Consider the following 12,761-nt stretch of genomic DNA (forward strand, 5'->3'; position numbering starts at 1 on the left):
CGGCGAGTATAGTGAATTTTTAAAAGGGACCACACAGATAAAAATAGTTCCATGAGCAATGCGACAGATGTAACGTATATAGTGCTGTAGGGCGTCTAGCTGAAGCCAGAAGGTGTTTCCAAGACCTTTCCTGAAAAAGATTAGCTTTAAAAAAACTCAGTGTTGAGCTTTAAATCACTTATTCAACCCAATGTTACAGAGTTAGAAAATAACATGTTCTGAGATGTTGTTCCCCCCCCCCCCTGCAGAGTCTGATCCTTCAGATCGCTGCCAACTGGATCGAGCAGGAGAAAGCTGAACTCGTCGTGGCGAAGGAGGCCTACATGGCCGAACACTGTCCCGCCCCAGAGAAGAGCGGAGACCAGGCCGCCCTCATGGTGAGAGGACGAGGGAGTCAAATTTCTACTTGTTAGCTGGTTATTGTAACTACAGCTGCTTTTACTTAATAGTTTATACAAGTTTATACCAACTATCTGATGGCTTCTGGTTGAAAGGCATTGTGGGAAATGTAGGAAGTCACCAACATGGCTGAAAGAGAAAAAAAAGAAAAGCACATTTCTATCATGAGTGTTAAATATTTCTTGAAATATTCAACATTTTGCAAAATATCAGATGAATGTGTGTGTGATCAGTACAGAGATGGATGGATGGGATCAGATTAGCTTAGCACAAAGACTGAAAGTAGCTTCCAACAACTCCAAAGCTGTTTGATTTATACTTTATGTGAAAAATATAAAAACTAGACATTTTGTTTTTGGAGGCAGTAATGTGCTGCAGCTGCTGTATGAGGCAAACAACTTTCTCACTAATGTGGACACTAGCATCACTATTTAAAACATATTTTGTTTTAAAATGCCCCACATTTGTCACACAGAGATAAATCAACCATCTTTACTTATATAATAATATAATTTGTTGTTCTATCCCCACCAATCAGAGGGTAGTTTAGATGATAGCTGACAGTTTTGGTTAACTTGTACATCTCACATGCTTTCATTTCAATAAATGTTCAAATGATCCAATATTTCAGCAAAAATCAAAGATTAGAGAAAAAGTCCAAAAACTGAAAACAGATTTGTGTATCAGAACTTTGTTTTTTCTTCTTTCCTCTCCCATTAATCATCTCACCACCCCTCAGATTTATCTGCTGACCCTTTGGAGGGGCCCGACCCCTAGGTTGGGAACCACTGGACTAAACTAGCTAACTGTATATAAAGTAGTGTAAACTAGCTCCACCTCCAGCAGCTACAACAGTAACATGCTGCTCTAACACTGATGCTTCACTATTAATAATCTAATGATGTCATATATAATAATATATCAGTCAGAGGGACCAAACCACTACTTTTACTGCAATACTTTAACTACATCAAGCTCATAATACTTATGTACTTTTACTGCAATACTTTAACTACATCAAGCTCATAATACTTATGTACTTTTACTGTAGGAGGGTTTTACATGCAGGACTTTTACTTGTAATGGAGTATTTTTTCATTGCTTTATTGGTACTTTTACTTAAGTGAAGGATCTGAATATTTCTTCCACCACTGATGTAACTCTGTGTGTGTTTGTGTGTCGACAGGAAATATGCAGGAAGATTCACGCCGCCATCGACAAGATCGATGACGAGAGGTACGACGTCGCGTCCAAAGTGCAGAAGGCCGACAAAGAGGTAAACGTCCTCTGAGCTCTGACAGCATCACAGTGACGACGACGCTCTGCACAACAGCAGATTAAAACCGTTTCCTTCTCATAGATTGAAGACCTGAAGATCAAAGTGGTGGATCTGATTGGTGTGAAGAAACCTGCTCTGAAGAAGGTGCGTATGTCCGCTGACTCCATGCTGCAGGCTCTGCTGGGCTCCAAACACAAGGTGACCATGGACCTGAGGTCCAACCTGAAGCAGGTGAAGAAGGAGGTGAAAGAGGAGGTGAGTTTATGTTTTTTTTTACTTTCATATTTTTTAGCATTTCGGTAACTTACAAGACGTGAGATATTGGGGTTGAAAGTTGAAGCTAGTTTGATTCTTTGGTTTTATTTTGCATGTATCTATGTGATCTACAAGCACGCGTTTACACTGACAGTGACAGTCGACAGATGAAGGTCGTCTGTGTCAATGTGCAAGTTGTTCAGTCTCTAAACACTAGTCTGAAATTAATTAGGACGCAGGCTTTATGAAAAATGTCCGACCTCCACAGTCTGTGTGGGAGGAATGACTTGCTAGTTAATGATTTAATTAATCAAACACCATGATTTCTTGCATTTTCATCAGAGTAAAACATAATTTCCATTGTGCATGTACCCTGCACCTGTGCAAATGGCCATAAAGTCTCTTGAATCTTGAATCTAATAAAAAATTGGAAACACAGCGTTATAGCACCGAGCTAACAGAGATCAGCTCACCATCAGCCTCGTGTAGGCAGATCACTCAGCGGTACCTGATCGGTCAGACTGAAACTGAAACACGAGGATTTAATGGAGATTCATGAAAGTAAAACTGATTTCATGGAGCAGAAGCTTGTGACTGAGTGTCAGTTTGTTGTTGGAGCAGCTGATAACAGAACAGCTCAGTAAAAACTGGACTAGTGATGAAAAGTTAAATCTAGTAGATTATAACCTGTTTTAATGGCTCATAATGACTAAATTTTCAACATATAACTGCTTTTACTGGATCTCTTGCACATATTTCTTTGCAAAAACGTCAAAACAGTGAAACATCAAAACTTTTACATAAATTACAGTTATATGCAGGTTTACAAGTGAGGCACCATCACAGTGATGGTCTAACTCCACCTGCAGCTTGCTGATACACCGTATATGTTGACCCATCAGATTCTGTGACCTGCAGGGTTGGTGATGTTTAGGCAGGAGGAGTGAGATGGTTCAGGTCAGAGTGTAGATTTCTATCAAAACTGATTCAGCTTCAGTCATTTATTGTAGGTCTACTCTCTGAGGTAATGTAAATGTGCACCTTGCAGCTTCATAATGGAGGAAAATAATCTAAACAAATTCAATATTGGCTGTTTGGGATCAGCGAAGAAACACGTTTCCTATCAATCTGCATATTTATAACCTGCAGTCACAGTTGAAACGTGACACCTTGTGTGGACGACGTGACTTTTGACTCTCAGACAAACGTTTGATATCTGAGAACCCGCGATCGAACCGGTCACATCTGCTCGTCCGGTTCATGCCGATCCATCTTCACCTCGTCGCGGCAGGTCTCAGACGCTACACAACTGATTTTATGTTACCAAAAATAAAATGCATCTGTACAGAAACTGGAGCATCTTCTCATCACTTCTTGTTGAATAACATGATCATTTGCTCCTCGTCTGACATCAGTCTTGCAATTTGTGCACCGTCACGTCACATGTTATTCATATTCAGATATATATAATTAAAGATAAAGATGTAATTTCTCAGTGCAAATGTCTAAACCAAATTTAAAGAGAAACCTTATCTATTTATATATATATATATTTATTGTTTTGGCTCAACAATAGTCAGTTTAAATATGTTATAATAATCTAAAAATGTAGTTAAATAGCTGTGATGCTGCAGAAATCTGTCAGGTTACTTCTGTTATATGTTCGTATGTTTTAATTAAATCTTGTTTTCTCCTCTGCAGCCTACAGAAGCGGTTGGTGACTGGCGTAAGAACATTGAGGACAAGGCTGACAGGAAGAAGATGTTCGAGACCTCCTAAACGTGCCGCAGCTGTTGTTTTCTTTCTGTTTATATGAATTCCACGTGTCTCATATCTGTTGGTTGAACCAGGCGGTGGTGTTTTGTTGTTTTCGGTGAGGTCACACAGGGCTGAGCAGCAGGTTAGCATAACTGAGAGGAGTCATGGGGGGTGATGTGTGAGAGGTCTTTTCTTTTTCTTTTTGCACTTTGTTGTTTTGTCTTGGAGGATGGAGAAGGAACGTCAGGTGTTTTCTGCAGGTTCACGTACCAACAAGAAGTCTTAAAACTCCACACGGTCAGAGAAACATTCACACAAACGGAACCATGTCGAATAAAAACAATAAAAAAAGTCAAATGTGGAAGAAAATACGTTTGGATTTGTTTGTTTTCTTGTGTCTTTTCACCTCATTCATGTTTAAAGAGCCTCATAGTATAGTAATAAAACATCTTTAATTATTAATAATGTAAAATAATACTTCAGTTTCCAACATGATGATCTAAATCCTGTTTGAAAGCCTTTAACAGGATAAATATTCTGTTGATTAATTTATTTATTTTGAGCCTGGTCATCGTCAAATGTTAATATTTTGAATCTTAACTGGCAAATTCCTATAAAATATAATACAATAATAAATCAGGGTCCTCGTTAGTTAAAACCTGCATATTTAGAGTAGAAGCTGAAATTTTCATGTTCATGTTTTTGCCTTTTTCTTTGTTTGAAAAGAAAAAAAACATTTTTGGGGAATAATATTAACTGTATTATTCCATATTGTTAAGATTATTATTCTATGTATTAGTCATGAATTATGTACAGTAATAATCAGATCTCTGAATAATAGATCATTATAATAGATCAAAGTTAGTATCAGAATCAACATGATAACTTCAGAGAGAAAATCATTTATTTTTCTTTTAATTACATGAATGCAAAATATCAATAAACACTAAATGCATCTATATATTCTTGATTAGAGATGATGATGAATCATGAATAAGTAAAATGGCAATATTTGCCCATAATTTGTGGGTATGATACTATTCTTTTAATTTTTAAAAAGTGTATCATTAATATCATGGTAAACTTGGTGTTTTTCGTGTCATATTTTATGAAGTGCTGCAGTTTGATGTTGCAACCACATTTTTTTATCATCAGATTTTAACTTTCATTAAAGATCCTGCGTCTACAGAACAAACTGCATTATTGTCCTTATGCGTCGTTACTTGTAAAGCAGCACATAACAGCAGCATCTCAAGGTTGTCACGTCTGATGAATCCTGTTTCCAACTGCATGACAGCGGCCTCAGGATGAAGCCTGGACATCATTAAGATCATGGACTCATCATGTATAGCTCACACACGACCAGAATCTGACTGAACTTCAGATGAAGCAAAAGAGGCGGATCAGTTTGTCTCACCCTGTTCAACATAGAAATGAATAGGAAGTGAAATCCAGTCTGACCGCTCTATTAAAGGATAAGTCCAGCAGTCAGGTGTCCATATGAGCAGTGAAAGAGGTTTTCCTCGCTGTAATCATTCCTCCTGTTCATACTGGATATTAAAAGATCCTTCAAATGTGTTTTCAATGGAAGTGATGGAGGCTGAAATCCACAGTGTGTCCATACAGTCATTTAAAATTTGATGTGAAGCTTATATTCAGCTTCAGCAGTCTGAGTTAGTCATATCAAGTGGATATCTGACACATTTACAATAATTTTAGCATCAGATTCCCTCTTTGTGTTTTTCTCGGACAGTGTTTCCCTGTTGAGCTGCAGGTGGAAGTATAGTAACAAAAAGAGGAACTTTGGCACTAAAAAGACTGTAACGTTGAAAGATATCTACTTGATTTGACTCATTTGGACGCTGAAGCTTCATATTAACTTCAGATAAACTTTTAAATACATTTTTGGACAGAAGGAGGACTGTGGACCCCATCACTTACATAAGTTCCACTGCAGGAACTTTCTCCTTCCACTGGAGGAACCAGCATCTAAATGAAGTTCCAGAAAGATTGTTTTACTCCCAAAAAGTCCCTGCTGGGTGGGTGGGGGGGGTTATTTCCCAAAAGTACAGGGACTTTGAGGGCGGGGCTTGCAGGTATGACCATTGCTGATTGGTCAAACACACACAGTACAGCTGCTTCAACTTGTGTTCAGCTTCATTCATAAAACAAGGAAGCACTCCAGTATCAATTTAGGACGTTTGTTAACGTTAAAAGTAAAGTTAAACTTTGCTGTCGGCTTCCTGACTCATTTTAAAAGAGCAAAAGAAAAAGAGAGAGAGAGAGCAACAGAACTGATATCACGAGCAAATAAGCGAGAGACTGAATGAAGAGAGGGAGCAGCGGTAGCGATAACAAAGCCAGTGAATGAGAGAAATAAATCGTTATTTTCTGAAGGTTTCATGTCGTTTCATTTTACAGAAATAAAAGCATCAAACACTCAGCAGATGATTTACTGTGGAGACAGACGCTCGCTGCATTTCTGCTTTTCACTCATTCATTTACATCCAACTCATGCAGCAGTAAATACAAAGAACAACAGAACACATCTATTTTTTCCTTATGTGTGAATTCTGTGTTTCAAACAACACTGTCATTTTTTAATCCCTCATGCATCTAATTTGCAGAATCTATCTGGTTCCTTTGATGTGGTGGAAATACAGACAGGGACTTTTATCTCCAAGTTTAGTTCCTCTGGATCCAAAGTATCTGGAACTTCTGGTCGAAATGAGGCTGCTGCAAGTGCATTGTGAAGGTAATACTACTAATGATCAGTATGAACAGGAGTAATGATTACAGCAAGAAAAACAGGTTTCACTGTTCATTTGGGCTCCTGACTGTTGTTTTAACCCGTCCTTCACTTCCATATTCATCCTCACACACTGTGGTGCTGCTTGGTTTTGACCTTTGGATTTTTATATTTCTTGGGTATAATTAGACATTTTGTCCTGAAGAAAGGTCACCAAAACCATTAGGAGTCATTATCTGGTGAGATCAAAGTGCTTTATGAAACTACATCAATCTGGTGTGTTCACATACTGAATCTGAACCGGAGCGACACGAGTTTAAGGTGTGAAGGAAGGTGATCAATGATTCAATGTCACAACAAGTTCCTATAGTTCTTTAATGCTTCAAAGCCTACTGCTGGTTTCAGCTATGCCCCACCCCTACACACACACATGCACACACACACACACACACACACACACGCACACGCTGTCACACTCCTTGTATGGTGCTTTGAGCTCTGCCTCCGGCCTGCTGGGGGCCCAAGGTTCCGGGGCCTCTAAGGTTTCCTCAGAAGCTAACTTTAACTGTCCTGTCGGCTGCAGGAGGGAATGTGAGGAGACGCCTTAGAGTTATATTTGGACCATGTGACTTCACCAAGACTCCCTTTAAAAAACGCTGCGTTTTGTGTTCAACACCAGTCTGCTGGGCTTCAAAAGTCATTAAAACAGCCTGTAATTTAGCTTTAGCTTTAGCATCTCTCACGGCATCTACCTGGTATTATAATGAAGATCATTTTGAGCAGTTTTCAGAGTGCAGAGCATAATAAACACACATGAAGTGGTGGAATGTAAGTACTGTACAGTTTTGAGGTACTTGTACTTTACTTGAGTATTTCCATGTGATGCTACTTTCTACATTTCAGAGGGAAATATTGTACTTTCTACTCCACTACATTTATTTGACAGCTTTAGTTACTTTTCAGATGAAGATTTGACACAATGGATAATATAACAAGCTTTTAAAATACAACACATTGTTAAAGATGAAACCAGTGGTTTCCAACCTTTTTGTCTTTTGACGTCTTACAAAAAGCAGTGTGTAGTCGGGGTCACATTTCACATGTCTATGAGTTGTTAACAGCTCCACCAAATAGTGATTTTTCCCTCTAAACTTCTCACATGCTTTCATTTCAATAAATGTTCAAATGATCCAATATTTCAGCAAAAATCAAAGATTAGAGAAAAAGTCCAAAAACTGAAAACAGATTTGTGTATCAGAACTTTGTTTTTTCTTCTTTCCTCTCCCATTAATCATCTCACCACCCCTCAGATTTATCTGGTGACCCTTTGGAGGGGCCCGACCCCTAGGTTGGGAACCACTGGACTAAACTAGCTAACTGTATATAAAGTAGTGTAAACTAGCTCCACCTCCAGCAGCTACAACAGTAACATGCTGCTCTAACACTGATGATTCACTATTAATAATCTAATGATGTCATATATAATAATATATCAGTCAGAGGGACCAAACCACTACTTTTACTGCAATACTTTAACTACATCAAGCTCATAATACTTATGTACTTTTACTGCAATACTTTAACTACATCAAGCTCATAATACTTATGTACTTTTACTGTAGGAGGATCTGACTACTTCTTCTGTATTGGTACTTTTACATAATTAAAGGATCTGAGTACTTCTTCCATTACTGCACACATACACAGACAAGAGAGGCAGAGAAAGATACAGTGGGCCTGAGAACATTGTTATATTATCCTAAATCTCTCTTAAGTTTTTCTGTGAGGTTTACTGTATGAGTTTTCTAAGTCAGAGTCACCAAACTCTCTAAACTGTACAAACTTTTGATAAATCGCCTGTTTCAGCCTGATTTAATTTTATCTGGTCATAAGGGGGTCAATGTTCACAGGATTTCATCATTAGCATCATTTATGGCTTTAAAATATCCATATGAGGCGACCTGTTCCGCTCCATTTGTGGGCGAGTTTCATTCACAAAAATGTTCCCAAAGAGTCAAAAGAAGAATGTGAGGTTACTGCTGTCAGAAATCAGCAGACACATTTATCAGTGTCAGTAGTCGTATTAGAGGAGCAAACAATTTAACTTAAACAAAATTATGAATCCATCAGCCCCAAACCCATTAGATTTAAATCTTTAAAGTAATAATCTCGAACACTTTCATTTATATAAATGTCTGTTAAGTCACTATCTATCGCTGAATAAGGTGATTGAGCCTACGGCCTATTTGCAGTATTTCGAAGTGGGTGTCTGTGGTGACATTCCCGGGAAAAATCACAAGTGGTGCAAAGTTTGCGTTTTCTGTCACCCAGCATTGGTTGGTCCACCAGAAAGGGTAGGCGGAGCCAACACAACACACTCGCTCTTCAACTCACTTGTGTGTGAAGCGGCCAAGTGACCGAAAACACACCTGCAATCACTTATTGCCATTGGTGACGCCAAAGAGAACAAAACGGAAATCTTCAAGATTGTTACTTTAAAACGGCTCACGAATCAACTGATTTTTTCGTCCACCTCTTTTCAGCAGAAAAAAGTGGTGAGCACAACACTGACATACAATACCAGTCAAAAGTTTGGACACATTTTCTCATTCAAGTGAATGGGGAGGCGTGTCCAAACTATTGACTGGTACTGTGTCGTCGCCTTTCAAGTTGAACTTGTTAGCAAACAGTTGTTTATTTCCACATCCAGCAGTTACGGAGCAACATTATCATTCATGTGGAGTCGTGTTTCTGTCCACCTGGTGAATGTAAGTCCAATATTCACTCTCTTTTAGCTCTGTTTTTACTCTCTACCAACTCCTGAGGGAAATATCTGGCTCTTTAGCTGCTAAATGCTCCACTATGTTCACCAGCTAGTCTACAGCTAACTGTGTCTGTCTGTCGTTTGGTGCTGAGCAGGTAGTGTACAGCGGCTTTTTACAGCTTTTTCTCTGAAAACAACGCTATGAGACACTGAGAGTGAACCAGAACAGTAAAGTTGCAGCCGGACAGATAAACAATGAGCTGAAACTCACTATAAAGCTCCGTAAAGCCGAGAGGAGCTGCAGAGTCACTGATAATTCTCTGAAGGTTCATCACTACGAACCACGACCAACACATTACACACTGACAGATCAGACATTATTATTATGAAAAATATTGATTATCACTGCTTTAAACAGCTGGACACTGCAGTTATTTCACATTATAGGTTATTGTTGGGGACTTTTTATTTATTTATTTTTTTATTCAAAACTTTATTCAACAAAAAAAGTACATAGTGTGTCAGGCACAAAACAAGTACACATGATAACTACAACAACAAAAAAATAAAGTAATGAAAGACATGACAAAAGGGAAATTAATTTAATACCTCAGGAGTTTTATTAAATATATTTATGTAATATTCTAAGAACTTGTTGCTTTTTTATTGTTTGTAAGCGCAAAACAGGATGCAATTTTCAATATTTTTCTTATTGTCAACAAATCTCATGTTTGGAGCCAAATCAGCAATGAATTGATCTACTAACAAGTATTGTGTGTGTATCAAAGCCTGATCTTATTCCTCCGTTGTTGTCTAAAAACTATTAAAAACACATCAGTGAGCCACACCGCTGCACTGGGTCACATGTTCCTTCGTCCATGAAAACGGAGGTTACGGTAACTTGTTTTGAAATGACTCCAAAGAGTAAATACAGCGATAAGATAGTAACCATCAGGAGTGAGGTTCCTAGTACGAAAGACGCCACTGCACATGTGCAAAACAAGAATCCGGGTTACTACCTTATCACTATTTTTACTCTTTGGAGTCATTTCCAAACAAGTTACGGTAACCATTGTTTCAATTGACGAAGGAACATGTCACCCAGTGCAGCGGTGTGACTCACTGACGTGTTTTTAATAGTTTTTGGACAACGGAGGAATAAGATATATCAGCTTTAATACACACACCACTTGTTAGTAGATCAGTTCATTGTTGGTTTGGATCCAAACATGAGATTTGTTGACAGTTAAAATAAAATAAAAAAGTTAATAACATAGTTAAGAGATTTGTTACTCATGTTGTCATGGTAACAGATGATGTCTTTAAGGAGCGGAACACCTTCGATGACATCACAGTCTGTGTCTGTGACATCACTGGAATCCTGAAGCAGCTGTTGTTTAGATTTTATTCCTGAATCTCCAGTGAACAGAGCAGAGAAACACACAGAGACAGAGTTTAACTACGAGAAGAAACAATGAGTCGACCAAATTACGACCACATCCAAACTTTAGAGGACTTGAAGAACGAGTTCTTTGCCCTCCAACGGCACAACGAGTTCCTCCGCCGAGAAAAAGAGTCCCTCCAGCAGGACAATGAGTCCCTGCAGAGAGACCACAAAGCCCTCAGCCTCAAAAACGAGGTCCTCGAGCAGGAGAACAGGAGCTTGATCCAAAGAATGGACGCCATGGAAGCCAATAATCTGGCTTGTATGAAGGCGATGAGTCAGCAGCATGATAACCTCCATAAGGAGATCCAGCAGCTGAAGAGACACATCAGAGACGAAAGATCTGTGCAGTCTGTGGAGCGAATCAGGGTCCTCGAATTCCAGATGGGACTCGAGGACACCATGAAGAAGATGTACGCCGAGCTCAGGTCAAAGACGGAGGAGGTGGAGGGACTAAAGGTCCAGCTCTCCATCGCAGCTGAGCAGAACTGCAAGGAGACAGGCAGTCTGATCAGGAGTATGGGAGACATATTTAACGAAGAGAAGATGGAGAGACACAGGAAGAAGAACCACTGGTTTTATCGCTGGTTCTGGTAGGAGGACAGGGAGGACAGGGAGGACAAGGAGGAGGTGGAAAATACTAAAACGTAAGAGACTACATCCATCGATTCTGTTACATCTCTTCCTCCGACATCACCTGTCACGCTCTCTACTTCCCATCCTGTGTCTTCCTAACCTGCTGCCCCTCCCTCTCTCTCTCTCTCTGTGTTTGTGTGAGTGTGAATGGAGACAGGTGTGCTGGATTCAAATCAGAGCTCCACCAGCTGCAACCTGTTCCATAATCACCTCTACAAACTCTGAAACCAAACGTCTGGACTTCAGCAGACTTGCAGACTTTGCGGACGCATTCCTGGGAAGTCTGCGAGCGCTGAGGTCTGTTTCAAATCCACAATTCATCAAGTCCACAAGTGGCCTCAAGCGGACTTTCTGCAGACTTCCAGAGAGTCTGCTTGGGGTGCAGACTTCACTGGACTTTGCTTGGAAAATTACCCATAATCCTGCAGCAACAGGCTATAACGGTGAAAACAGTAAAAGAAAATAACAATTATTATTACCAATAATAAAAACATTAATTATCATAATAATATTAATAATAATAGGCTATGTAAAATATTTGTTTTTTCACTTTTGTTGTATAAATGCACACAGAATAACTGGACTGTTTATTATAATCTGCTAAACTAGACAGACAACGGTTGGTTTTGTCTGTCTACAATGTGAACGTCCTGAGTGAGGATTTAATGTGAATATAATATCAGCATGTTTAGCAGATCATGTAAAGGGAAATTCTCTTTTCTTGTGTGTAAATCAGCAGACCTTCACATATCAAAACCGTTTGGAGTCGTTCAGAAAAACACACTGAAGTGAGTTCTGAAGGGTCAGGAGTTTCAAATTATCACCATGGACACACTGGAGGTGTTTAAGTCCTGTGTCAGAGCACATTTTATCCCCTTGTGGCCCGGCGCCCTCACAGACTTGATGATGACAGTGAACTTGTCACGGTAAGTATGACTGAAGTCCACGAGGGCTCAGTTGGAGGGTGGACATTTGGATTCAGCCTAATACTCATCCCTGCCAGATCGTAGCCTGTTCTGACTCTGGTCTTTGTCTCTTGTCCCTCATCTTGTCAGCTCTGCTTCTCTGCCCTGTACCCCCCGCTCTACTCTGCTTCCTCGGATCCTGCTCTAGACCTGCTTACCTCTGACTCAAGCCTCAGCCCCTGGTCCCCAGCTACCAGCCTGAGCTTCATCCCCACCTTTCAATAAAATGATTGCACATGCAGATCAGGTCTGTCTGACAGACTGCTGACCAGTCCAGGATGAACCTACGTCTCTCAGCCACTGCATGCTGTGAAAAGCTCCAGTCCTGCGAACACAAATGATTTAGAAAATGGATAATAAATGTTCTGTGTAGAGACCTTCTGTTGACTCTCTTCTTATAGATGTGGGAGGTCGGGAGCCTGTAAAAGCCCTTTGAGACACAGTTTACTACATAAATAAACTTTAATTAAATCTAATTGTTTTCTATATTTTGTCTTTACAAGCTGGGTCAC

General features: G+C 39.6%; 2 protein-coding genes across 6 annotated transcripts in view; both read left to right on the forward strand.

Moving 5' to 3' along the window:
• Positions 1-12,761, forward strand: part of LOC137183637 (troponin I, fast skeletal muscle-like) — a 138,728-nt gene that overhangs the window by 3,443 nt on the left and 122,524 nt on the right. The window contains exons 4-7 of one of the 2 annotated variants that reach the window (XM_067590829.1): positions 249-377; positions 1,586-1,675; positions 1,760-1,933; positions 3,635-4,062. In XM_067590829.1, the coding sequence (XP_067446930.1) occupies positions 249-377; positions 1,586-1,675; positions 1,760-1,933; positions 3,635-3,712 (471 nt within the window). In that variant the 3' untranslated portion in view covers positions 3,713-4,062. Of the gene's footprint in view, positions 1-248; positions 378-1,585; positions 1,676-1,759; positions 1,934-3,634; positions 4,063-12,761 lie in introns of those variants that run through there. The other variant, XM_067590830.1, reaches the window with a different exon arrangement.
• LOC137183622 (uncharacterized) lies at positions 8,502-12,623 on the forward strand. Of its 4 annotated transcripts, none has more exons than XM_067590802.1 (3): positions 8,502-11,727; positions 12,021-12,210; positions 12,340-12,623. In XM_067590802.1, exon 1 carries the CDS (start codon positions 10,679-10,681, stop codon positions 11,243-11,245), a length of 567 nt encoding a protein of 188 aa, XP_067446903.1. In that variant the 5' UTR covers positions 8,502-10,678; the 3' UTR covers positions 11,246-11,727; positions 12,021-12,210; positions 12,340-12,623. The 4 variants fall into 4 exon arrangements, with proteins under 4 accessions (XP_067446903.1, XP_067446902.1, XP_067446906.1 ...); XM_067590801.1 differs by having other exon boundaries at positions 12,024-12,210; XM_067590805.1 differs by having other exon boundaries at positions 8,502-11,581.

The sequence above is a fragment of the Thunnus thynnus genome, chromosome 5, assembly GCF_963924715.1.
Source record: "Thunnus thynnus chromosome 5, fThuThy2.1, whole genome shotgun sequence".
NCBI lineage: Eukaryota > Metazoa > Chordata > Actinopteri > Scombriformes > Scombridae > Thunnus > Thunnus thynnus.